The sequence below is a fragment of the Podarcis erhardii genome (assembly GCF_964252035.2).
Source record: "Podarcis erhardii genome assembly, chromosome: 12".
In the NCBI taxonomy this organism is placed as follows: Eukaryota; Metazoa; Chordata; class Lepidosauria; order Squamata; family Lacertidae; genus Podarcis; species Podarcis erhardii.
In genome coordinates this window covers 15,982,267-16,010,008 of record NC_138513.1, presented here as the reverse complement: position 1 = coordinate 16,010,008, position 27,742 = coordinate 15,982,267, and the positions used below count along the sequence as shown (strand labels likewise).

The 27,742-nt window shown below is 43.3% G+C and overlaps 1 protein-coding gene and 1 long non-coding RNA gene across 5 annotated transcripts in view; one reads left to right on the top strand and one right to left on the bottom strand.

Moving 5' to 3' along the window:
* The window catches only part of NRP1 (neuropilin 1), a 127,956-nt gene extending 126,252 nt beyond the window's left edge, over positions 1–1,704 (bottom strand). For 2 of the 3 annotated variants that reach the window (XM_081834236.1, XM_081834237.1), the window contains exon 1: positions 1,144–1,702. In XM_081834236.1, the coding sequence (XP_081690362.1) occupies positions 1,144–1,210 (67 nt within the window). In that variant the 5' untranslated portion in view covers positions 1,211–1,702. Of the gene's footprint in view, positions 1–1,143 lie in introns of all 3 variants that reach the window. The other variant, XM_081834238.1, reaches the window with a different exon arrangement.
* Positions 1,628–27,416, top strand: LOC309326131. Of its 2 annotated transcripts, none has more exons than XR_014150185.1 (3): positions 1,628–1,720; positions 16,196–16,277; positions 26,902–27,416. It is a non-coding gene; the product is annotated as an uncharacterized lncRNA (long non-coding RNA). The 2 variants fall into 2 exon arrangements; XR_014150186.1 differs by lacking the exon at positions 26,902–27,416 and adding an exon at positions 17,981–18,368.
* The last annotated feature ends 326 nt before the right edge of the window (positions 27,417–27,742 follow it).

Here is a 27,742-nt window from a genome sequence, read left to right as displayed (position 1 = left end):
GTGTGATCCTGTTATCTTTGCAAAGGAAGACTTCAGGTTGAAAGATTAGGTCTAGTTAGCTACACTCTTCAAAAAGATTAGGCCAAACAGGATCTCAGGCATGATTCTCAGGGACTAACATGCTAATACTTCTTTAAAGACTTTTTTTCTTCCCTTCTCCTGGTCATGAAGGAGCAGAGGAAGAACTTGTTTCTTGCTAAATTAGCCAACCTCTTCAAAATATATTGAGAAAAGACTGATTTCCACCATAAAGTGTGATCTACATCCTCCAGTAAAAGAATACTCCTATTGTGGTCCCTTATTAAAAGAATATACCATTCTAAGTGGAGAATGTTACCTTCTTTTAATTACTTTGATTGAAATCCTAGTCAGACTAAAAATAAATATTTGGTAATTAGTTAATAATAATTGCTCAGAAATTGGTCTGGGAAGGAAAAACTCCTAATAACTCCCCCCCCCCTCCATGTGTGCAAGTAAGATGTCAACCATTCCAGGCAGAACATCCTTAAAAACTGCATAGATTAGGGAGCTAGTATGAGTGTTATTTCATTGCTGAATGAAGGAAGCCTCCATCAATTTGAAGCAGCTCTTAAATGCTCCCTCAAAACCAGATGTGAAGTCTGTGCCATAGGATTTCTCTTATAACTGTTGTGTATGAACAGTACCTTAGGTTGCTTAGCTTGAGACAATAAGTGCCCTGTGAGCCCTAATGCATAATATAGATGGATGAGGAGGATGAGGATTTGGAAATAGGTACCCGTGGGGACTCATAGCTACAAAAGATAATCAAATATATGACCCTAAACTTTCACTTTCCCCCTGTCTCTCAATAAAAACCCTGCCTTTTAAGTATTCACTGTCTGTCAGGTTTTAAAGTGGAATCTTGTGCAATTGCCAAAGGAGGAAACATTAAAGTAATTGGCTATTCTGATTCTTGTGAATCAGGTAGCATTCAGGATGGGTAGCCAAACAAAGATTGTGTGTAACTCAAGGTAAATACCCAGTGTTTTGTGTTCAGCTTCCTTTTATCCATTATATTAGTTAGTTTCACAGTTGGCTTTATATATCAGGAGCTCAGGTAAGGGGCCCTCTGCTTGCAGCTACCTGGCTTCACTTGAAAGAGATTCCGTGTCAGTCACTTACCACTCTTCAAAGCCCTGCCAAGGGTAATGGTGAGGGCAACACAGTGCAGGAAGAGTCCCCAATCCATCTTCCTTTCTCAGTACAGAAAGACTGAAGAAAGAGAATAAAATATCCGGTCTCTTCAGCGCACAATTCCTCTTAGATCTTAAATCCTCCAGTAGGGCCGGTGCAAAAAGATCAGAAAGATGGCTCAGTCGGCACAGCAGCGCGGACGGCAGCAGCAAGAGTCCGGTTAGTACAAGAGACGCTTCTCTGTTGGTTGTGTATCTCCTCAAGTCTCTTGCATCCTGTCATTTAGCTCCGGCTTCCTCTGGCTCGCCCCACACTTGTTCCCTTTCCAGGCGTCACTGCCTTTGCCATTTCCAAACAGACTTTATTTGTTTTTTTTTTAAAAAAGCACCGGTGGAAAAACTAGCGAGGAAGTCCCAACAGTGAGAAGGGGAAGGGAGTTGGGGAAGTAGCAACACCCCTTGCAGCTAGCTCTCCGTCTTCTCCAAGTGGTTGCAAAACTCTCCAAGGGTTCGCCGGGATGAGATGAGCGCCTGTCTGTTACGCGGAGGAAGAAGGGAAAGCAGCGGTGAGGACGGAGGCGACTTTTTGTGGCCCGCTTCAGCCCTCTCCCTCCCCGCCCTCCTGCCCTCTTCACCCCGGGATAGCGCGCCCGTCACAGGAGGAGGGGCGCAGGCGTCTTCCTCGCCAGCGATCCCTTCCTGGAAGGGAGATCCGCTCGCCAGGAGAAGAGAGCCGAGAGGTGCGCGCTGCCTGCTCCTCCCAGCGCTGGCTCCAGGGCTACTGACCTGGCCACTTGCGCTGCGGGCTTGGCAGCCCCAAGGCACCCTACGCGACGGGACGCTGCCGCCGCCGCCGCCGCCCGCGGTAATCCAACCACTGGTGGCGGTGGAAGGAGAGGAAGGCAGCAGAAGTGCCAAGCGGTCAGGCGGCTCCTTCCCGCAGCCTGAGGAGGAGAAGCGCAACTCAGTGGCAATAAGAGCCGAGGCGCCGCCGTCTCCAAAGCCCAAAGTCCCCGCCCTCTCTCCCCCTCTCAGCCCCCTCCCCAAAGGAAGGATCAACAAACAAACAGAAGGAGCCCGAGAGCCCTGAAATTCACCCGGGGAGGCGGCTGGGTGGGTGGGTGGGAAGCGGAGAAGAAGGGGGGGAGTGGTTGGGGAAGGGAGGGGAGGGACGCGGACCGACGGACTGACAGTCGGAGGAGGAGGAGGAGGGCAGAAGCGTGCCGGCGAGGAGAGGAGCCGCCTCGCCTTCTCCGCGCTCTGGGGGCTCCACAAGGGGCGGGTGGGGAGGTGGGGGAAGGGGAGGGGAAGGGGCGTCTCTGCGCGCCAGGTAAAGCGGGCAAAGCGTGACGCGCCCGCGGCCACAGCTGGTCGCCGAAGGAAAACTCCCCACCGACAGACCGCTGCCCACAGCGCCCTCTCCTCGGGACCAAAACACCCCCAACGTGGCCAGCCGGCGTTATTCTCTCCCCTCCACTAGAATATGCTAATTCCACCCCGGAGGAGACGCCTTCCTACAGATACCGAACCGGATTGAGAGTCCATTTAGCGCGGCTCTCAGGCAGCAGTGTCACCTGAAGATGCCTCATACATGCCCGCCTCAGCTGTAGCCTCGCTGCCATCAGCGGACACTTGGGAGCGTGGTTATCACGTCGCGGCCACCTTTAAGAGTAGGCGCTCGCTCTCCGCTCTTTGCTCGTCCTCCCTCATCCTCTCTCTCCCCTCCCCTTTGATCAGTGGTGCCCACCGGCGCAGCCCGGTGGTTCTGCCCCCCCCTCCCGCCGCCGCCTGCTGCCCAGTCTGCCAGGCGCGCGCGCTCACGCACCCCTGCGGGGAAGCGCCTCGCCTCCACTTGGGGGGATTAAAAGCTCCGTGTTCTCTCTCCTGCTCCCTGTTGCGCCTTGTCCTCTCGCCTCCCGTCTCTCCTCTCCACCCCCGTGCAAAAGCGCCGTGTGCTGGCTACCCGCTTTCAAGCCGCTTCAGCAAGACGCGCCCGCGGACTGGGCACTGGCCACCTGCTGCGCCTTCCCCACGCTTTCCACTCCGCTCTCCCCGCCTGCGCGCGCTCTGACCAGCCTCGTTCACCGCCAGCCGGCAACTGGCAGAAGCCCAGATGTGTTTGCCTACATCTGTCCAGCAGCGCCCTTGCACGGAGCTTGTCCTCCCTCGGCGCGTGTTTTCTGGTTTATGCACCTTGCTCCAGCTCCATTTTCCTCCCCCCATTACTGTATCCTGACTGAAGATGCCGGTGTGGGGCGTATCTCTCGACCCACCACAAACCCACCTCCCTCCCCCGCTTGCCTAGTCACGACCCTTTCCCCGCTCGCCCTCCTGCCACCGGCTTCCCGCCGCCTCCGCCTCCTCCTGATCATTAACGCCCTCGCTGGCGATGGAGGGGGCGGGCGGGCGGGCGGGCGGGCGCGTGAGTGGGTTTGTGTCAGCACAAATGGCAAGCCCAGGCGCAAGGCGAGGCTCCCCCCGGGGCAACACCGCCGATACACAAGCGCGCGCGCACTCCCGGAGGACGCGGGCTGTCTCTTCAGAGAGAAATGCCACACTTTCCCCTCAGCACGCACACTGGAAAGAGGGAGATCTCCGGGGCTGCTGCTGCGAGATACGAGGGAGAAAAGTTCTGTATTGGGAGAAGAGAGAGGAAGCCTGGGCAGTTATGCACAGCGGGCGGGAAAAGGCAAGCAGCCAGCCTGCGCCCTTCCTCGGCCTGCAAGCCGGGAGGCGCTCTGAGAAGAAAAGCGGAGGCGGGCAAGGGCGTGTCCGTTTCCCGCCTTCCCTTTGGTCTCCGCAGAGAGCAGGCGGGGATGTTGATGGGCGCCCACGGGGTGAAGTGCGCCCAAAACGCGGGAAAGTACGAATATCGAGACTCTTAAGAACTGCTGACTGCCAGATCTCTTGGTGTGCGAGTGTGTGGTGCGCACAGTCTTTTTCCTTGGCCCGGGCGAGCAGCGAATTCCCACTCCATACAGGAAAGTGGATCGCTTTTATTTTCTCAGAGCTGAGGTGAAGGAAGTGGCGGCCGATCGCGAAGCAGAAATCGTCAGCCGCAACCCAAACTCGAACTGCCTTTGCTCCCAGGGCGGCTCCAGAGATCCTTCCCGCCCCCCGACAAAGGGGTTTTCTCTCAGGACACAGCAAGACCCAAATTTCTGCACGGGGAAGGCCTTCAGAGGAAAACTCATCGAACCACATGAAACAATATAAATTATTTGAATGCGTTTACTTCTCGTAAAAAGACACAACCAGCATCTTTTGCAGATAACTGCTACTTCTGTCCTATAGGGGCACTTGGATATGTGTACATTTTATTGCCCTGAGCCATTGTGGATAGTTTCAAGAAAGGCAGAGTTCTTTTTAGGTGTCTACAGTTAAGAGTATTTGTGTGATTTAGTACCGTAAATCATTGTGAGCACTTTTCAAAGCAAGAATGGCAGAAGATTTTAAAAAAATAACAACCGGCAAAATCTACTGTGAGATTTCACAGGCAAGGATGCTTCTATCATAGCACCTTCAGCTCTCTGGAGGAAAAAAAAGGAGGGGGGAGAGCTCTCCATCTCCAACAGCGTGTGACAATGAATATGGAACAAGGCGACAGTTTCTCAGTGAAGTTTGGAATAAGATTGTAGATATATATGGAGTGAGGGGGAACTGTATTAACATAGGTCACCAAAAAGCACACCAGGAGAGGCCTTTTTCTGCTAGGTGTTTCTATAAAAAATGGTGAGAAAATGACTTAGATCTGAAACCCTGCTCAGTTTCCAAGACCTGCCAGAGCATAAATTACTGTCCACACACAAGAGACTGTTACTGTGTTTGAAATAATTTTCAAACAGTTGTAACAGTTGGCAGGCACAAGGCAGTGTAACTACAAACATTTTGCATTTGTGCTTAGGAATCATATGTGGTGTAAGCTGCTTCTTTCTCCCTCCCTCTCTATAGTCTTAAGACCACCAAAAATCAGTAACACTCTACACTTAGATCTATTCCTTTGCCTTTTTTGATAAAATCTTTCCTGACTTTGGAGGCCAGCACCACGCCTCACTACATTGCACATTTAGGTGATAAGCAAATATTTGCATGGTGATTGGAGCACCTGAATTCTAGGTGCAAGATCAAATATTCTCCACATTTACATTTGTTCCATTACATCCTGTGCTGTCATAGTTTGATGCCATTATCTTGCCAGTCTCTTCAAATGGTATTATTAGGGATCACCCATGTTTTATTGTATATTTATTTCTACAATTTGTATACTGCTTAATCATGCAGTCACCTTGAAGCAGTTTAAAGGTAAAGGGTAAAGGACCCCTGACAGTTAAGTCCAGTTGCGAATGACTCTGGAGTTGCGGCGCTCATCTCGCTTTACTGGCCGAAGCAGTTTACAGGAGACTTAATACAATAGAAATAAAAATGCATTTAAACTGTAAAATAAAAGTGGAATTAAAAAGCCTGCTGAAATAAAAAGGTCTTCAGTAGGTGCTGGAAGTTAAACAGTGAGGGGGGCCTGTCTGACCTCAACTGGAAGAGAGGCCCCTAAGATTTGGCCCACAATACTGAATGCATGGCTCCCAAAGACCTGGTGGGGGCTCCCAAAGACCCCGGGACATCAGTGATAGGGCAGGAATGCTTCCTGAGGGTATCCTGGACCTGAATTGTTAAGGGCTGTGTAAATTAATAAAAGGAACTTTAACATGGTCAGTTAGTGAATGGGCAGCCACTGTAAGCATTTGAGCACTTTAGTGTGTTGGCAGTGGTCTGTTCCCATCAGCAATCTAGCTGCAATGTTTTACACTAGCTGGAGCCTCCAAACTAGGCCCAAGGGTAGCCAGACATTGGGCTTATCTACATTTACCTTTTGTCGTGGTCAGTGATGAAGCTGCATACTCCGCTACTAGGGGCAGAGAGTAGGCGGGGGTGTGGCGCACACCCCAGGGGTGTGGTACATCACCCGTGAGGGCGTGGTGCACCGCTCGCAGGGGCCTAGTGCGCATTCAGGGGGTGTGACATGCCACCTGTGGGGGCGTGGCGCCCGGCATCTGGGTGTGTGTGTGTGGGTGTGTGCGGCGCATGCCCAGGGTGGCCACTGCGATGGCACTCTACCAGAATAGTGGTGCCGGGGGTGGTCCGCTCCCTCCACACCCCCGTTCCTCTGCCAGTGGTCCTGGTCTTTCCAGGTACGAGTCCATGTTTAAAAGCTCTGTGTCCAAGTGGGTTTTAAAAATGTCTGTGCCATAACCTTCCCCGCAGAAACCCACTCAGAGCAAACATCAGTTCCGGGGTGCTGCTGATTGCTATTTGCTCAACTGAGCTTTTAAAACCAGAATTTTGCAGGGAAACCTCTGTAGGGAGAAAAAAAGAGGACGCTCAGACACAGAGCTTTAATGTGCGGACCATACCTGGAAAGAGTGGAGGAAAGAGAAGTGTGGATAAGCCCACAGAGCACATTGCAATGATCAGGTTTTGAGGTTACCAATGCATGAATCACTGTGGCCAGACTATCCCTGTACAGGAACAATCATAGTCAGTGTTTCAGCCATAGCTGATCAAAGGCACTAAAGCTGCCTGAGCTACCAGGGACAAAGATGGATCCAGGAGCATCCCCAAAGTTCAAAGTTGTTAAAAGTCTGCCATCCTAAAGTCAGACAAGATGGTGGGCTCAGTCCCAGTTTTGTCATATTTCCTCAGCTTAGCCAGTCTCTGAGCCCATCATAGAAGTACTTACGCATTTACTGGATAGATTGTGATGCATATTTTATAGATAGTACATCAAACTCCTTCTGTATTTTTCTTAAGTGACGTTCAAATAAGTTGGCGATGGGTTAACACAGTGCTCTGAAGATTCAGATCCAGCTGTTAAGTGAACTCTATATAATACAAATCAATGAGATGAAGCTTTCTTCATAGTTGCTAGGCTAGCAATCTCTGCATCTTATTACTGAGAAAGCATATCCAAAGTTAAGACAGCATATTGCATATTTAAAGTAGGTTCTTAAAATATGTGTGCTAAACAGCACCAGAAGCTGATTTTAGGTATGGTTTCACTTACTGAGCAGACATCTGGAGAATAAATGTGCAGTATTAAAAAGTTATACCTATCATCTGAATATCATGGTTTTCTTCCACTTTTAGTTAGTTTGGTTCTTGTAGTCTCTCTGTGAGAATAAATGAATACTCAATCACAATATACAAAGCTACTTTAAACTAAAACCCATCTGGTTTTTGGCGATAGCTTTCTTCTTGGTTTGCAGTACTATCTTCTTGTATTTCCATATAGTTCTTGTGCTTTTTATGCTTTGCTTATTCTACAAAATAGCTTTAACTATAAAGGCACTTCTGACTAATGATATGTCCACCATTTCAATCGCTTTGATCAACGACTCCATAGAACTCATTCTAATTTTGTGTCTGGTGTAATGTTTTCTAAATGTACATTATGTCTAGAGGCGCTGCCACCTGTCCTTGTTTTGATGAGGTACTCTCTCTTTAGCCAATGGCTCCAGCTGTGCAAACACCAGTCAGTAGCCACTGAGAGAGAGAGTGAGAGAGAGAAAGGGTTCAGGCGTGTGGATGACTAATAGACTTTTTAATTCAAAGAATGCAAAGATAGAGTATACAAGGTAGGCAAAGGTGGTAATAGATTCCTAGAGTTCCAGAGCAGCTGACAATTGTACTGCCACCAGACTATTCAGTGAATGCTGCATTGATATCTCCATTCTTGTTGTAGGAAGCTGCCCCATTATCCACAGCCCTGATAGTGCTGGACACCAGCAGTGATGAAAGTATATTACACTTCCATTATATATGTCATTGGGAATCCCATAATGCCATATCAGTAATCCAGGCTAAGTGATAAATGCAGCTGAAAGATTTTACAACTACTCCACAAAATGTGTGAGAATTTTTGATACCCCATGCTTGCTTGTGTCTGCTTATTTGAAACATGGGACACAAGCTGGATATCTTTGGAAGTCTCATTAATGTCACTCTTTTTGATGCCATCAGATATGTACCAGTGAGGCTCTAGAAGGAAGCTGGAACTCAAAGTAGCCCAAACTCAATATACGTACAAGGGATGCTGATAGGTATTCAGTAATGCTTTGTGTTCACTCAACTCCTACCTTTGAATTCACTCAAATGTGGCACCCTTGAAGCTTAGGATAATATGGCACCCGGTGCAGTTTATTCCTAAAGATATGTGGAAAGGGTTCTGTCTGTAATGACTCTCTGCCCCCCCCCCCAGTTTATTAACTGTTGTTGTCTGTGTGCCTTTCTGCCTGACATTACCCAGACATTGAGTAATCTAGACCTGCCAGCTTGGTTCAAGGAAGGTAATATTTCAAACATGAGCAAACTGATGAAGATAAAGCTATTTGCACTTCACTCTAAAGTTTAAACCTTAGGTTTCCAAACCAGCCACAAACACTGAGCCAATAACAAACCTTGGTTACCATTCATAGTTTGGAGAGAAACAAACCACAAGCCTAAATTCAGATGCAACGCTGTCTCGGCTGATGGCCTGTTTCCTGGCAATGTGACAGGAGCAGGGGATGAACAAAACACTTTCCATTTCAACCATGTTTCAGCACATCCTTTTACATTTAAACTACAGTGGTACCTCGGGTTAAGAACTTAATTCGTTCTGGAGGTCTGTTCTTACCCTGAAATTGTTCTTAACCTGAAGCACCACTTTAGCTAATGGGGCCTCCTGCTGCCGCTGCACCGCTGCTGCACAATTTCTGTTCTCATCCTGAAGCAAAGTTCTTAACCCGAGGTAATATTTCTGAGTTAGCGGTGTCTGTAACCTGAAGCGTAGGTAATCTGAGGTACCACTGTATAGTTTATCTTAAGTATGGTTTAAAAGTGATGTGTGAACCAGGTCAATGTGATGCTTGGTGACAGACTGACACCCAGTACTCCCAAATGGCAGACAATGAGCTAAACCTATTTTAAAGTTTTACCACTTCAGGCTACAGGTGGACACTCCTATAACTGAATGCTTCATCAGGAAAAAAAATCATATAGAAAATTGACATGTCAGGGAAAAGGCTAGAACTCTTCTCCTTGGTATGAGTTGCTTTAAGTCGTGGGAAACTTCACCTGCAGTCCAAAACTGACACAGAAGAGGTTTACCTGTTTGGCAGGACTAGACTGGAGAGTATGGAACATTATATGTATGGTGGGTTCGCCCCCACCAATATAAACTAATAAATAATACACTGATAGAGTATGTGCTGAGGTGCTTTTTCCCCTTTGCGTTAAAAATGGCAATTACTTAATTGAAGTACACATGTGTGATATATATTTCTCAGAAGGAAACTTTCACAATTGCTGTTGGAACATATTTCCAGCATCTAGTAGTTTATGGGACTACATGGGGAGCATTCCATTGAGAAGGCAGCAGCTTTGAGTGGAGGCTGGTGGGATGCAAACAATTGTCTTGCACTTAAGGAGAGAAAGCTAAAGAAAGTGAAAGCTATTTGCTTTCATATTAGTCACATTATGATAAAAAAGGTATAATTAGGCAAAATACACAATTAGTAGAATAATGTGCTGACTTCATTTTAGTCTCTACTGTATTATAAGTGCAATAAATAATGTACCACTTCCACTCAGAACAGATGGCGGCATTAGTTAGGTATTGTTACTATGTACCCCAACTGCTTCTTAAAATACGGATTAGTGTCATGGCAGGTAGAATAGACAGTATGTATTTAAAAAAACATCTTAGCAAAAGGTCCACATAAAGAGAAGATATTTCTGCTGTGTGAAGGTTAATGTCCTGTTTTACCACTTTTTAAAACAAACAACTGTATATGAGCACTTCTGAATTTTGGAAAGGAAATTGGCACAAAGCATCAAAAGTGTTTATTTTTATCTTTTAAAATGTTTCACAAAATTGTACAAACAAGTACCATGGAGTGGAAGAGTCGTGTTGTCACTAAGCATAACTGCTAAAGAAAGGAAAAGCTCTTAAAATCCACTGGGTGTCTATGACATTTGTTGCAACTACTTTTCATCAGTAATGTGTTCAAGGTACAAAAGTGTGATTTGAGTGTTGTGAGGTGCAATATTCCTGAAACAGAAAAGCAGCCTTGGGTGACCACAGCTCTTGTGTGACGAATTTAGTGTGTCGAAAGAACTGTGCAGGCAGAAACTATGAGTAAAATACTATATTCCACATAGCATTCACCAGTAGTGGCTAGTGGTACAGGCACAGCAATAAAGCCAACTTAATACTCCCTTTTCTGTGGCCAAATCATTCCACCTTCATGCCACCTGCCACCTGCCACCTCCCATTCTTGGTTACCAGCAGTGACCTCCATGTTGGGAAGCCAGGTAAACAATCCCACCCTACCCTGCTATGTCCCACTAGTCACTATTAGCACTTGCCAAGCTGGTGCCTTCCAGATGTTTTGAACTAAAACTCAACCCTACGTTGGTTCAGGCTGATGTTAGTACTAAGCATCTGGCTGTAGGGCAAAACATGTTAAGATTTCTGAAGCCCGTGAGAAATAGCAATTCCTAATTGGAGGAAGTTGTGAGGAACACCATGCAACATATAAAACAGCAAACGACAAGAGGAGTCCAGTGCTACTGCTTCCAGCTTTGTGAGAACAGTTCTATCCTACATCAAGACCAGCAGCCAGCTCAGCGACATTTAAGTACAATCTGTTATAACAAAATAGAGAGAGGCACATAACTGGAAACTATGCAGATAAAAACATGAGAGCCAGAAGGAAGAGTTGAGTAGGCAGATCATATTTAACCTTGGCACATACCTACGCAATAAGTACATGTGTCTAGCTCATTCTACCTACCTATTATATTCATCTGTAACAGTATTTCTGTACCATCATATAAAAACTCAGGGTGATGAACAATGGTAAAACATCATCAAAAACAATACAAATAAACTAATTAACAAAAAAAGCAGTTGCAAGAGGATGCCTGCTGAATCTCTGCTGGAAGTGTTCCTTAGCATGGGGCTACTAAATGCACAACTTCTAGTCGAAGCTAGTAGTGCCTCTGTAATTGGGAATCCCATGTAGATGAACACCCAGTTTCCTCTATCGTTCTGAGCATTGTCTGAGATTCTATAATATGCCACATCTAAGCCTAAGTATGTAGAAATGAACCAAATGCACATTATTCCTTCATTTATCATACCTTGGTAGACTCAACCCAATGATTATTAAATGACAAGGCTCAAGGAACCGATTAAAAGAATAATCAGATACCGTACTTCTCCTTAATACAGAGGTTGGGAATTGGATCCAATGAGCTGTCTGGATCCTTACCTCCCTGATCTCCCATCAGCCAAGGCTGAGCAGTGGGGTGGGGCTGCCCACCTGTCAATTGCATGTCATGTGACCCATTTTCCTTTGTCTGCTTGGTTTCGTATCAGCTTGGGCAAAGGCACAGCACTTTGCAAAAGCAAACAATCAGCTGATTGCTGGCGCTTGCAAGGCCTAGTGCCTTTGCAAGTGTGGATGACCACAGTGGTGCTTGCAAAGGTGCAGTGCTTTTCAGCCATAGCAGATTGGCAGTGTTTGCAAACCCTGCTTTATCTGCCCCCAAGGGACCCCTGACCATTAAGTCCGGTCGTGACCGACTCTAGGGTTGTGGTGCTCATCTCGCTTTATTGGGCGAGGGAGCTGGCATACAGCTTCCAGGTCATGTGGGCAGCATGACTAAGCCGCTTCTGGCGAACCAGAGCAGCGCACGGAAATGCTGTTTACCTTCCCGCCACAGCGGTACCTATTTATCTACTTGCACTTTGACGTGCTTTCGCACTGCTAGGTTGGCAGGAGCAGGGACCGAGCAATGGGAGCTCACCCCATTGCGGGGATTTGAACCATCAACCTTCTGATCGGCAAGTCCTAGGCTCTGTGGTTTAACCCACAGTGCCACCCGCGTCCCTGCCCCACACTATAGGGCAGGACAAAATGGCCTTGTGGGCCAAATGCAGAGGCCTGGTGAGCCTAACTAGTCTTGGGAGCCAAAGGTTGCCCACTGTTGCTTTAGTATACCACATTACTCAACTGTACCTCTTCCATACCCATCCCTGTAGTATGCGGCTTTGTTTATTTGGCTCCGGTGAAGTGGAATTTCTGTGCTGTTTTTGCTCCCTGATCATAGCACAACATGTTCTCGCTTGTGTAGGTTATCTGTGGGAGGCCTTACATTTTGGGCAGCTGGTTGGACGAGCTGGTCTTCTGTTCTCTTCCAACACTGCATTTCGATGAACAATACCTTATTTTATTTTATTTTTCAGCTCTGTGTTTAGGGATTTTGTTTTGGTTCAGGTCCATCTCTGGTTTTGTCTTTGTATTTACAGTGCTCTATTGAAGAATGTTTGTACTCTGATTATAAAGCTACTTCCTGGAAACTTTATAATTCATCCTTAAAATACTGCCCTAAGCTAAATCATGTAATATAAAACTTAAAACTGCAGATGAAAAAAAAATTAAGCATTTTGCCATTTAAACAATGTGTTTCAGCAACTTTGAAGTTTACCCTTTTCATGAACTTCCATAAACTCAGAAAGAAATCATTTCAGAATGAAGTTTGGCAAGTGATTAATCATGACAAGGGGCTTATTTATTTGGTGCTATTTTGAAAGAAAAACACAATAAATTAAAACCAGCCAAGATATTCACTTGTAGCAGAAAGATATGCAGTGTGGTGTTATATCAAAGAAATCACAGCAATAGTATTGGTCCCAAACAATGATTATACATTGTGCCAATGTTCTGAACATAGGAAAGTGCTTGAAACCAAGGAAGGCCAATTGTCCATCTAGTCTGACTGGCATGTCTGCTCTGACTGGTTTTGGCTATCCAGGACCTTGGGCAGGGGTCTTTCTACCTAGGAAAGGCCAAATATTGAACCTGGGGAGTTCTGCATGCAGGGCATGGACCTCGACTTTGCTTCTAGTGCACTATTTTTAGCTGAACTGATAGAAGGAATAGTAGCAGCAGTAGCATAGTACAGGAGACAACAATCTGTAATGGAACCTGTAATGTATCCTCTAAAATACAACCACTTAGGGATTAATTCAGTCATTTCCATTGGTTGTATCTTGGGCTGGGTTGAAAATGCCTTCCTTTCATGCGGCCATTTGTTTCCCACAAAAGTGCATTTTTGGAAACTTTCAGTCCAATGGGGGCAACCATCTTTCCTTTTTTAAAAACAAACAAACAAATAAATTGAAATATACTCGGAGTCGAGAGTGGATTTCATGCTCTTTATTCAGCTCATAGTGGTGAGGAGGAATGAATTTTCCTCAGAATGTCTGCTTTATATACATTATTTACACAATGGGCCCCACGTGATTGGCTAATTCCGGGATACTTCTGTAGGCCAATCAGGTCACGGATTCACTTCCACTTGGAGATGGATTGGGTGGCTCCTGTGGTCCAATCACACTGCGGCATTCTGGAGCCTATTGTTCTAGGACCAATCAGACTGCTGCATTTTGGATCCTATTCAACTCAGTACATAACATAAATGAAAAGAATATCCCTACGAATGGCACTATACCATGATAGAGCATCATTCCTATTGGGCCATTCACAATTAGGAATGTTACCAGGTTGCTTCTGCTTATTGTAGTAGCTCCATTGTTCATGCAAATTTCTAGGTTTTCATCATTCTGTAGTCACCTGTAAACTTGGCTACTTCACTGTTCACTTGATCCAGCCAACTGATGGATTGTTTGGAACCATGGCTATTTTTAAAAAAATAGTCATCTGTTACCCTTTCTGGATTTCTGTGTGGCAGCTTATTCTGAGAGCCACAAATACAGCAATCTATGCAGCACATGCATTTGTTGGTGTCACACTTTCCTGAGTTGGGGCACCTGTCGTTGTTGCAGTCAGGATACACAAGCAGAAATGGGGAAAACACAAAATTGCAAATTTTAAGACAGCTTTGAAACAATGTGTTCAGAATCTGAATTTAATGGGCTCCAACTGATTTGCAGTAACCAGAGTCAATATCCCAAGACATCTTATTTGCTAGGTATTATTATGTTAAATGTTATATCCTGTACTTTCTTTAGAAAGATGACATCTTTAGGGACTCTCAGTGACCCACCTTTAATACACATTTCTGGTTTTCACACACTTAGCATCAACAATAGTACAACACTGGGTGCTTCTAGACCATTCATTGCATTAATATTGGCGTGTTTCCACTTATTTCAATAGAGTTCAATGACATTGCAATGCTGCAAGGCCTCTTTATACTCCAATGGCAAAATTGCCATTTGACTTCACAGGGAGCAAGAGCAGGCCCTGGATAATTAGATAATTAACTTAGATAATTAGCTTGTTATTATCAACTTCTTTTGTGCTTGCTAAGGAAATTAAATATTAGTGTTTGTTTCAACAAGGCAAGCTGTATAACTTAAAGAGGCAGCTGGTCTGTTTTAAGTGTTCATCTTCCTTCGAAGATACAAAAACATAAAATATAACAAGAAGTGTGGTTTTTTTTAATAAAAAAAATAATGTAAGAAGCAAAGGACTTCTCACTTTAAGTTTGACTTTCATTGGCCTGACAAGAAAATGAATGTTCCACCCATCTAATCTACCTGCTTTGTACATTTATATACTTACACTGAACCATTATTGAACATTATAACTCCTACTACCTACATTCTACATTTTACATAATAATGCTAGAAGGGATACAGCCTTATTAGGAAAATGGAAGCTATCATCATGATTCGGCATGTTTTAATGCATCCCCTTCAGCCTGAACACAGCAATCACCGTAAACAAGCGGTTGTACTGCATTCATTACAGATCATCTCCCCTTTCTCTGAGTCATATTTCATCTTCTTCAATAGGTGTTCTCCATCATAATTTTGCCTGTCACTTATTACAGTTGATGTTAAATGGCTTTTCAGCTAAATGCTTGTTTGTGTTATTTATTAACTAGAGTATGTTTGCAGCGGTATATTTTATGAAAGTCAGACAAGATGTGTAAGCCCACTTTTAAAATGCAGGGAACTGGCATTGTGCGGAGGTGAGGGGCCCACTCCTGAGGATCCACAGAACCAGAAGGATTCTGGCACATTCTGAAAGGTTGTGCACCAGTTGGCAAGGGCAGTTGTGTTGTGGCCCTGGGGAACACCCAGAGTGGATGGTTGACTGAATGGTTGTTGGGGACTTGTTGCTGCTGTTGCTTTTTTGTATCTTTATTTTAGATCTTGTGATTTGTGTGGAAATTGTTCAGTTTGGTTGTGTGTTTTCAAGTATTTTATTTATTGTTTGTGACTACTTTTGTCATGTTGTAGCTATGAATTCTTTTCATGTTGTAAGCCACTTGAGCATGGTTTGAGCTGTGGAAAGGCAACATACAAATAAAATTATGCATGTATGTGCACTGCAAAGTTTGGAGAAGTGCAAATTTTGAAGAATGGTCGTGCTTTGTTTCATAGGGTGCAAATTAGGCAGGTTTTGCCTTTAAATGTGAACTGAATTGAATTTTTCTGCCAGCCCTAGTGGGAGAGGACAGAATAGCCTGATTTGGTTTTTATCCTACTGCTGTATTAACAGTGTTAGGTTTCCCTTTTGTTTTTGCATGATGTACTTTATGTTTTCTAATGACCGTTAGCTGTCTTGAGCAAATTTCAAAAGGTGGCGCACAAATGTTTTTAACAACAACAGTAAGAATCCCTTGTGCTGTAGGTTATTCTTAGAATACGTTAAGATAGTAATATGATTGCTTCTGACCTTTAAAAAAAATGAGCTGAAAATTGATATGCACAAGTCTTCTTATTTTCAATTCATATACAGTAACTCAGTGTCTTTGCAAAATCTTGTGGCAATGACTTCTAGAAATAAATTGTGTGCATTTCATGACTGAGCATTTCTTTTTGCTTGTCCTTTGCTTACTGACGATAAATTTCACTGGACAACCATGGGCTCTCGAGCTCTGAGATAAAGTGAATGAAAGACAGGGGACCGTTTCTCTCTACTCAGTTGTTTCTTTTTTATAACCCTGTATCTTGTCCTTCACAGCTAAAAGAAGGTGTGGAGGTGAAAGCTCCAGTTCTCGTTCCAGAGTGGAAGTTAGATGTGGGAGGACTGGAGAAGAGGGAAGGTGGGCTTTAGCAGTGATATGCTTCTTTATATGTAATTTTCTAAACACATTTCCCCCCTGTGACAAGTCATTTGCATCCTTGGATTCATGATGTCTGGGATAATTAAGAACTGATTTCATAGGGATCGCTCAGGTTGCCATAGCAGCTGAAACTTACTCCTTTTGTGAAAATGTTACAAGCCCCTTGACTCTTGTTTACCATGTAACCAGACACATTATTAGCTTAATGAAGGAGCTCTTCAAGTGGCTCTTTCCAAATTTGTAAGTTATCTGTCCAACAAGTAGATCGCTGCTGTGTGCTGCGTTATTCACAGGGGCCATCTGGACAGCAATCGAAAAGGCTACATATCCTTTGCCAGCCAACATCTTATTTGCTGCGGAAAAAACCCCCCAAAGAAAACCAATGGTTCTCTCTAAATGTGCTCTGTGATGTTGGCTTTTATATTTCAACTGCTTCCTTGGCTTTACATTGTTGCAATTCTTTTTCTAAAAAATAAAAATAAAAAATCATCTAAAGGTTTAAAATTATAAATGCTGCCCTCTTTTAATGACTGAAAACTGGATAGTCATATGCCGCTGACTATTCCAGAATTCTGTTCCAGTTCTAATTATTAACTGTTGTTTGTGCATCCCAGAGAGAGCTGTAGAATCCCTGCCATTCGTGCATTGTTTTTGAGACTGCCATCTTGGCTCGCTCTTCAAGGATCATGTAAACAGCTACTTGCTCCTCTGTCTTTGCATTGTATCATGTCAAAAGAAAAGAAAAAAGATCTGTTTGTCAGAACACAATGTGCAAGTGAGCACATTTTTAAAATGTAGATAGAGGATTTGATATAGCAATTGTGGCTCACAGAGCTGTGTGTTGGAATTCTGCCTCGGTCAGAGGTATGTGCCTATCTGTCCAGGCACCGGCTGAATTCCTTTGACCTCCCTCCGGCGACTCCCGGCAGGAAAAACACACGAGGTCCGTTCCGGCGATTTTCCTCAGGCTGTGAGAAAAACACACCAACTGCTTCTCCTCCTCCTCCCTAGCATATCCCCAGGGAGGGGAATCAGACTCAGACAGAAATGTATCTACATGCTTTTATTCCTGTCTTTAGCAGCCATACAGTCAAAGATGTCTGCTCTCTTCAACAAACAGAGAGAAACTCCAAACTCCACCCATGTACATCCTGTACAGGTCATATGACACACACTGAGCTCACATCCTGTGCTCAATAAGGAGAATGGACTGCCCCTTTGTTTCCATGGCAACAGTCACAAACATCCTGTCTGGCTTTGCAGCCACAAGCAGCTGACTGAGCTGCTAGAGCCTTTGCTTGCTGCAGCATTGCTGCTTTAGAATAACATACTCCCTTAGAATAACACTGTGTGCCCCCAAAAGTGTGTGTGTGTGTGTGTGTGTGTGTGTGTGTGTGTGTGTGTGTGTTATAGTTTGGTTCCATGTAGCCAGAAGGCAGTTTGCTTTACTTTAGGCAGAAGTTATTGCATGACTATAGAGACAGAAAAAGGACTGAATCACATCAAAGTGCTTATAAGATGGTGGTGGTAATGAGTTGTATCCAGTTTGTGCCCTCCTATGAGGATGAGGGCTTTTGATTTGGCAGAATCCAAATATTCCAGAAAGGATTTCTGGGGAGAGGGGCTGGGGGCTGCAGTTAAGAAGGAATTGGCAAATATCTGCTCCCTTCCTATTCCATAAGCAAATAGGTTCCAATGGAGAAACAGCACAAGGAACACCAGTTGGGTCTGTCCAATATACACGACAAAGTGTTATGTCTGATTTCTATGGAATCCAAGGCTGTGGCTATGGGAGAAGCAAGATCCTCTTGGAGTGTTAATGCTGTGAACCCCTCCATCATAGGCTCGGATTCTGAAGGAAACATGAACCCTGAGTAAGTGCCTGGAACGCCTGGAATCTTGAACCGTTCAGAGACTGGGGTGGCATGCAATAATGCATTAAATTATTCCTTTTGCTGTGATAGCAATATACAAAATGTTGATAAAACTATAATAGAAAATAACCTATGAATGAATGTTTGATTTTTAAAAAGTTTTTTCTATGTCTAAGTAGACATCACCTTGCCGACAAAGGTCCTATAGTTAAAGCTATGATGTATGGAAGCGAGAGCTGGACCATAAAGAAGGCTGATCGCTGATGAATTGATGATTTTGAATTATGGTGCTGGAGAAGAAGAAGAGTTTGGATTTGATATCCCACTTTATCACTACCCGAAGGAGTCTCAAAGAGGCTAACATTCTCCTTTCCCTTCTTCCCCCACAACAAACACTCTGTGAAGTGAGTGGGCTGAGAGAAGTGTGACTAGCCTAAGGTCACCCAGCAGCTGCATGTGGAGGAGTGGAGACGCGAACCTGGTTCCCCAGATTATGAGTCTACCGCTCTTAACCACTACACCACACTGGCTCAGCTGGAGGAGACTTTTGAGAGTCCCATGGACTGCAAGAAGAGCAAACCTATCCATTCTTAAGGAAATCAGCCCTGAGTGCTCACGGGAAGGACAGATCCTGAAGCTGAGGCTCCAATACTTTGGCCACCTCATGAGAAGAGAAGACTCCCTGGAAAAGACCTTGATGTTGGGAAAGACTGAGGGCACAAGGAGAAGGGGATGACAGAGGACGAGGTGGTTGGACAGTATTCTCAAAGCTACCAACATGAGTTTGACCAAACTGTGGGGGGCAGTGGAAGACAGGAGTGTCTGGTGTGCTCTGATCCATGGGGTCACGAAGAGTCGGACATGGCTAAATGACTAAACAACAACAACAAGAAGAACATTAGCTAGTAATGCTGTATAGCAACAATGTTCTTATATCTGAATGACAATTTAGAAAGCCCAGACCTGGTAGAGAATCACACATATTCTATGTGTAAAAAATGTCTTCCCTGTGGCAGAAATAATTATTACATTATTCCCTCATATGATTGTTCTTGTCAAAGACTGCATTATACCGTGTGGGTCTTTTTCTGAGTGAAGGTTCTTCAGCCATAATATTTAACCTATTGCCCTACTGACCTCCAAATGAGAGTGCTGTCAGCCATAATCAGCTTCTCTTTCAGGAAAAAGGGTATTATAAACTTTGGCAAGAAATAGTCCCTTAGTGGGAAAAGATACGGTTTGCTTTACATTTATTTACCCAAGCAGATTTATTGATTTAGGGGGACTTTTCTCTAACTCACTATATCATGGGCAAACAATAAAAGATTCTATCAGCTAAGTTTGCACAGAAACTGTACTCAGACAAAAGCATGTGAAATTGCACGTGCAAGAGGAAGTGGGATTGCACCTCCTGGTTCTACCTGACCTCTGTATTTTGGAACAGCATGTATGTGCCTCCAAGCTGTACAGGTTAGGATCTGCACATGCAACTCGTCATGCACAGGCTCTGTGTAGAAGACCCCCCCTCTGATAAATGCATAGAAATTGGGGGTGGTTTGCATGTTGATTCAACACACATCTCTTGTGTAAACAGCATTGTCGAGTGACACATGGGCATTATTAAAAGCCTGATATGCTGAGCAGGGCTGGTGCCAGACTTCAGGGGCCTCCTGGCAGGGTGCTGAAGACCCCTACCCTCATAGCTAGGGCAGGATCCCTGCTTGCCGCTGCACGCAGGAATGGTAATGTTCCCTTTCCCTGGATCACCCCACCCACAATCTTTCTCCCCTGTCCCCATGCACCCCGTAAATCTGTTCTGGGTTTCCCACTAACCTCTGGGTCCCTTCCAACTCTACAATTCTGTGATTCTTTAAACCACACACATCCTTGCCTGCATTTCTAATACCTTTCACATTTTGATTTGAAAGCTGTAGACTTGTAAACAATTCATTTAGTACCAAAGGGCACCTTATGGGTGGTTCTTTTCGTACTGTTGCAATCTGGAAGATATTTTTACATGGTTGGTTAATATCTGTAGCATCCTTTGTGTACTGCAATAGGAATGTTTATATTCAGGAATCATGTGGCACAGGAAGATGGCAGAGATACTTTCTATGGGTAGTATCCAACTAAGTTTTTGCACTGTTGAAAGATGTTTCATGGAAGGCCTCTCCAGCGAGATCATTCTGCACCTGCAGTGCCACCACTGAGAAGGCTTGCTCAGTGCCCTTACAAAATGGATCTCTAAATGATGGGATAAAAAGCACTGAATGACAGATTCAGGGGCTCTAAGAGTGGATGGTATTCTCTAAAGAACACGGGATCTGGATGCAGACCATTTAGAGATTATAGGGAAGGATTTTATGGCTAAAGGGCCTAACGGGTCATAATTCTCAGTAGTGGCACCCTCCCTGTGGAATGCCCTCCCTTCAGATGTCAAGAGGATAAAGAATTACACAACTTTTAGAATACATCTGAAGGCAGGTCTGTATCAGGAGGTTTTTAACGCTTGATGTTTTATGTTTTACTTATTATTAGTTCCTCAGTTTGTAATCTATTTTTGAGCTTGATGATTTAGACTCTACATGTAGCTAGTTAGAATTTTATTTTAGAGGACTATAGGCCCTGATATAGCCAGTGTTTTTGTGAGTTGCCAAGTTACACTGTTTAATGCTGGAGATATACCAGTCTAAAAGACCCAAACTAACACATTTTGATTCACACTATAGCAATTGTCCTAGTTTCCATAGTTGTTACTCTAAGTGTTGTCTCAACATAAAAAACTAGGTTTTTCTCATGAAAGCAGGCTATCTTTCAAGACAGTTTAACATATATAAACAAAATCTGTTGCAATAACTGTGAAATCATTTGCATTCATAATTATAGTTGCTTTTCTCATAAATTGCAATCATATCCAAGAACACATTCAAAAATAGAAATACATTATTTATGCTTTATTGTTCAAAATGGGTTTCTGTTTTATGAAGCTGCAAAGATAAGGAATTAAATTTACTCAAAACAAGAAACCTGAAATATCATGATCTGGCAAGGTGATGACAGATCAGAATAATTATTACCGTAGCTCTTTCTGAGAGCCATAGAAGTTAGGCACCTTTGAAATCAGTTTCACTGTGAAAGAAAGGAAGGAAAAACTCACCTAGAAATAAAACCACGCTGTATATACATTGGATGGCATTATTCCAGTTGAGGGCCTCTACTGCACCAAAACATTTGAATTTTTTATAAGGTTTTACATTTTTGATGAAAATATCTTTCTGCAGAACTGTTTCTAGATTCAAAAATATGTCTGTCAGAGAAATATTCAGATCTGTGGTTTTATAAAAAGCTCTTAGAAGTGATGAAGGATGTTTGGTTGATCAAAAAGTCCAAGCTGTTTTATATTGCTCAGGAAAAATAAAACCAATTAAGCAAAAGGGAGACCAAAGATTTTTTTCTTCTTCTAAAAAAAGTCCACCTATCTGCGCCACTCCTGTCATGTTTTCAACTATTCTTTGTACTCCTTTTGTCTGCATGGAAAATGAAATATTTTCTATTTCGTATGAATGTGGAATGATATCTAAGCATCATTAATCCAAGGTTATTTCAGAAATATCCTGAATGTTCAGCAAGTTTGTCTCAGTTGGATCCATAATACAACTGATGTGTATTTCACTTCTAGGCATAATGCCATTAGATGTCCCCCCCCATTCACTTTTACCCTCACTTAACTTACCCCACCTGTGGCTACTTTGAAAAATGTGTGTCACCTAGGACAAATGGATTTATTCAGTATATTAAAAAATATGAGTTACCGAATCATCATATATTTATTAGAAACAAGCACAATAAATGTTGACAACAATGTCAGAATGATGTTTTCTCTAGAAACGGGATAAAATATAAGGCAATCCCAGAATTAAACATTTATGGTTATGAAATTCATTTGTGAAGAGGTAGGTGGTCACTACCAAGGTTACATTCACACAGCAGTTTGAGCTCTCACATTATTTAAAAGCCAAGTGGAAGTTTAGCACTCATTTCTGTGTTATTTGTTTCCAAAGAAAAAATGTTTGCAACACCATTAACCCAGAAAATTGGAGTAAAGTTTCAGAATCTGCAGTGGCAGATTTCTTTCCTGCTGTTTCCATTGGTGAATCGTGGGGGGTGGGACAGAAGTGTGGATGAGCAGTGACATTGTCCAATGATGTTTGATGCTGTGTCACACCATGCCCACTTTTGTGAATGAAATGTAAGCCACAGTTCCGCAGTGCAACAAGCACTGCAGCCTGAAAAATGGGACAGAAGTAACCAGAAAAATCTAACACTGTATTAAACTAAAACTTTGCACAAATGGCCTCTTGAAAACTTGTGCCCTATTTGTGGATGGCAAAAATTGGGGGATCATTTCACCAAATTTATCCAGGGGGAGGAGAAATTCTCCAACAGATTCTCAGTGGTGGGGCTCACCACAAGCACCACCAGCAGCACAACTTCAGTCTTTTTAAGGGAAGCTTCCCTATTTAGGGAAGCTTTTAATATCTGATGGACTATTGTATTTTAATATTTTGTTGGAAACCGCCCAGAGTGGCCAGGGAAACCCAGCCAGATGGGCGGGGTATGAATGAATGAATGAATAAAAATTATTATTATTATTTCCAAAAGCGCCCCCTGCTCCTGCTCTTGAAACTGGCGGCAGCAGCAGCAGGAGCAACTATACTGGCAGTCTGTTCACTGTTTGTATCCTCCGCAATGCCTGGGATATAGTGCGATTCCACTGCACTGTAGGGATGCGAGAAATGGTGATCACCATACATATATACAAATGATGGAGGATATATGGGGGAAATACTATTTTTCAGGGTAGGGGTGGGGAAGTGAGAACATTAAAAACCTCAGAGATTTTCTCATAAACATTCCACATTTAAAGGACATGGCATGCATCCATCAGTTAGCAACTGTGTTGAGGTGGTGGATCTAACCCCCCACCACAAGATGTTGCCCTGTCAAAATTAGCTCATCCCTGAGGTACACGTGATGAACTGCACACAGTCCTCATAAAGTGTGAGGTAGGTCCCTCATCTGAGCCACCTGCAAATCTGCTAGTTCTTGCATTCATTACTTATTAAGATTTCTTCCCCACCCTTCACCCTGTGGAAGCTGGCCCATTAGGAAAAAATACCCTCTTCAACCTACCTATGTTACAACCATCCAAAAAGGTTGTTGTTCCTCTTCCTGGTTTGTTTCAGTTGCTTTTGTAGAACTCGGCAGGGAGGAGAATAGAGACAAAATTAGAAAGAGTTGGCTCTGCTTGTCACTGGCTCTACCTATTTTGAGATTACTTGTTTTCTGCCTCACCATTCCCACGGGGCACCAGCCACCATTGCCTTCACCTTAAGATTTCAGGGCGCATTACGACAAAAGAATATAAAAATATAAAACCAGGTAAAGCCACCACAAATGGAACAGAAAAATATAAATTCAGCAAAGAAGGTGGGCTCCATGAAAGAAATACATTTGAGTGCCAAAGGCCAGGGTAAAGAGGTGTGTCTTCTGTCAAATAGTAGACACATCTCTGTTCCACAATTGAGGGGCCACCACAGAGAAAGCCCTCCTCTGGACTGCCATTCCTTGTGCTTCCCTGATGGAGCTGGAACTCTTAAGACATTTGGATAGTGGCCCTGTTCATGAATTGTTCCAGCCTCGTGAATGTCCTGCTATCTCCCCGCTCCTCTGCCAAGGTAGACCTTTCAGACACATCCCTGCTCCCTGTATCTTGATAGCATCTTCTGTGTCCACTCTGGTCCTTCTGCTAAAGTGGGGATGAAAGAGAAAACAAACAAACATTTGGCCATCGGAGCTCACTTAAATCAGACAACCAAAGCAGTACCCACCTAGAAGAAGGAACACCTCAGAGAAGATACAATATTCTAATCCAAAAGCAAATCAGGACTAGCAGTTTAAAATTCTCCTTAATCTCTGTACAGAAAGCTAAGTCAAAGCCAGGTATGTTTCTCATAAACTGATCAAATTAACACTATCTTGGGCAAGGTCCTGGGTCTTGTTAATTCCAAACCTGTGAGCAATAGTCTGCGATAAGTGTTGGAAACAGAGTTCTTGACTAGATGGACCTTTGTTCTGATCCGGTAGGATTCTTCTTATGGCCTCACAACACTCTGGCAAACAAGTTCTAATTCATTAGGGTTGCAATCTAATGTGACATGCAGACATGGCACTCCTCCAGCAGGTAAAGTAACAACCCCATATGCTTGTTCTTCCCAGGGTTGAGTAATGGTTTAGTTGGATGTGACCCAGTTCTGACAGATCACATCTCTGCTGGTAGCAACAACTCTGTGTCATGTCCTTCAGTACGCAGAACCTAATAATGCTCGTGACAGATGGCTGGCAGTACTGTAAGTGTGTGACTGAGCCATCCTGAAATCTATATATATGTTAATGTTGATTGAAAAAAGTTTGGGGATTTTCTCACTCTAGATTTATTAATTCTAACTGTGCTTGGAGGGGAGAAAGTGGTGAAATTATTTATGAGAGAAGCTGTTCATTTGAGTTTTGTAATCAAATATATTGAAGGCCTGGATGAACACCTCCTGTTCCTGTTTCTTATTTAGATACCACTTTTAATTTGCAAAAGTGCATTAAAGGCTTTACTGTATTTGGTTTGTCCTCTAAGGTAGGTCATAATAATCCCCATTTTATAGATTGGGAACTGAGGCCAAAACACAAGAGGCTGTACTATGTGATGGTAAAGATAGGTTTTCAACCCAGGTTTCTGTTTCAAATTAAACTCTATATGTAGTGGGTCATATCATTAGAAATGAATCATTCTCTATTTAGATTAGACCCCTGGGCAGCAAAACTGGTTTGACTTTGAAATAATCACAGTTTCTCTAATTAGCATTGCAACGGATATACATACATAGTTTGGAAAGCAAAAAATCAATTATGCTTAATGAAAAAGTGATAGAAACACACACACACACACACACACACACACACAGAGAGAGAGAGAGAGAGAGAGAGAGAGAGAGAGATGGGGATGTTTGCAAGGCAATTGCATTACTATTGATGCCCTTCAGTTCTAATATTTTTATCTATAATAGGTGGTGGACTCAAAACTACAGAAATTTGGGCTCTTAGCTGAGAAATAATGGAAATTTTATTTTTGTTCATATAAAGTCAGTGTTGGAAGCATAAGATGTTGTAAGAGTTGAGATGCTTCAGTGCTCTGGCTTTGACACACAGTACTGTGTTGGGGGCTGCAGGCTCTGTGTAACAGACAACAAATTTGGATTCTGTTAAGAGTAATGGGGGAAGCCACTTGAAGAACCAAAGGCTCCTCCTAATGCACAGCTACCATCCTCTTTTTAATTCTGCTGTCTGTTGGTTCAAAAATTTTGTAGGTGAGATCACTTTTCTCTGGTAGCTAATATCTAACCCACTTTGAGACCTTTTGAGTCCAAATTTAGTCTCGAATCTGTGAGAAAGGGAAGTTGGAACAATATGTGTTTGTGTGTGGGGGAATCCTATCCCTTCAATAAGGCAATGCACAATTTATGAAGGAAAAAAAGCCCTTTTCTTGCAATGTACTCTCAACAAGCTGTCTTTTCCAGGCAACTGAGGAACAGTAAAGAATTATTCTAAGTTCTGATGCACAGTAAGATTGCAGCTTGCCAGATACCAGAAGGTACCTTTAAAAAACAGGCTGAATAAAATATGGCAAGTTGTGGATCTCACCATATGTTGGAACATTAAGAACTGTGGACTGACACCCCACATTATGCAGAAAAGTTCACACACACCCAGTTACACAACAATTGTTCACATGGTGACCTATGTCAGTCATGGAACTGAAAACTGATGAGCTGTTACACTGCTTACTATTTTCAAGGATTTTAGTGGATTTCTCAAAGCCAATCCATTGTTATACTTAGAAGCGAATTGTGAGCAAATATCTCCCCCTCTGAACAATGCCAAAAAGCTTACAGGGAGGAGAGTTAATATGGCTCAAACTACAAACAAGCAGAAAATAACATTGCAATTGTAATCACCAAATTACATTGCTAAGTAGCAACCCCACACATCTGCAGTCAAAATTCTTATAACCAGCCAAAGTAGTTTAACGTAACTCGGGTGAAATTGGGGGTTGGGAAGAAGGGTGGTCTGTTGAGTCTGGCACTAAGCTATTAAATTTCCACATAGTTTGACAAAAGTTACTTGGGTCAGGTGAATACAACTCCACCAGCATTTTGAGGTCAGTCAAAAAAGATTCAAAACAGCATTCTAAATGCCTTCCTAATGGCCTGTAGCTGCAAATGTGCGGCCAAACTTTAAGATCGCGCTTTCAGTACATTCTGTTCCCAGAAGCTACTGAAGATCTGAAAAGGGTCCACAGCACATGCCTCTTGAAGAAAAAGAGCCAAATGGGGCATTTTGTCATCTTTCCGAAACGTGCTACTATCACCTCTCCCTTGACCAACTTGCTGTTATCTATGTATTCATCTTAGCAATGTCCTCATCCCACAGAGATGTTACACCATCTGGGCCTGATGAAAAGAAGACACAGAGCTGCATCTCATCATGGCTCGACTGACGTGTGAGCCCAAATTGTTTCACTGCTCTGTTCTGCTTGCAAGATCTCTCTCTCTTTCTTTCTCTCTCTCTCTCCACTCAGCAGACTCCAGTTGTTAAAAACTTTCTTCTTTGATCTCTAGGACACGAAAGAGCAGAAACTCTGCAGCGCTAATATTGCTTGTCACTACCAAGAAAATCGAATATCCAAGGCTGCAGATTGACTACAGAAAATTAACTTGGACATTGCAGGGAAACGCTTGGTCTTTTGAAGTTGATGGAAAAGTTACAGCTGTCTTCTGCAGTAGACAGGTTCAGCTCCTTGCTCCATACCTTTGATAGGAAAAAGCAGTCAACAATCTTTATTTCATTTCAGAGCTAGCTTGTTTTTCTTTGTTGGTCATCATGTCTAGAATAGGGACAAAGTAGCCACTGAACATACCCAGGGTCAAGCACAATACTCTTTCCCCCAGACATTGCAATGGATACACGAGAACTTGTTGGGAATAGGTATGGAGGAGAAATTCAATTCAGTATGCATTTAAAGCCGTATCTAATATATCATGTTTGCATTTTCCAAAATAACATGCAAACTGAAACACATGTATCCTAATTTGCACTTATCCTAATTTTCCAATGCTGTTCTTGAAGTAAATAATGCTTACAAAAATGTAAATATATTAGGGGAACTGGGCATAAAAATGAAGTTATTCACAAAAGCAGCATACAAATGTGTGTTATATTAGGGGAAATCCCTTGCAAAAATGTGTACATTTGTCAAAACTGCACATTAAAAATTGTTTATTGGGAGAAATTCACATTGAAATTAGAATTATTATTTTTTTTAAAAAAATCACCACAAAATGTAAACTGGACCTAAGATTGGAAAAATGAGAAACTGAGAGAACTGAGATTAACAGATCTTTCCACCTCTAGTTGGAAGTCGCAACAACATCAGGAGTACCACAGGTTCTGCATTCTTGC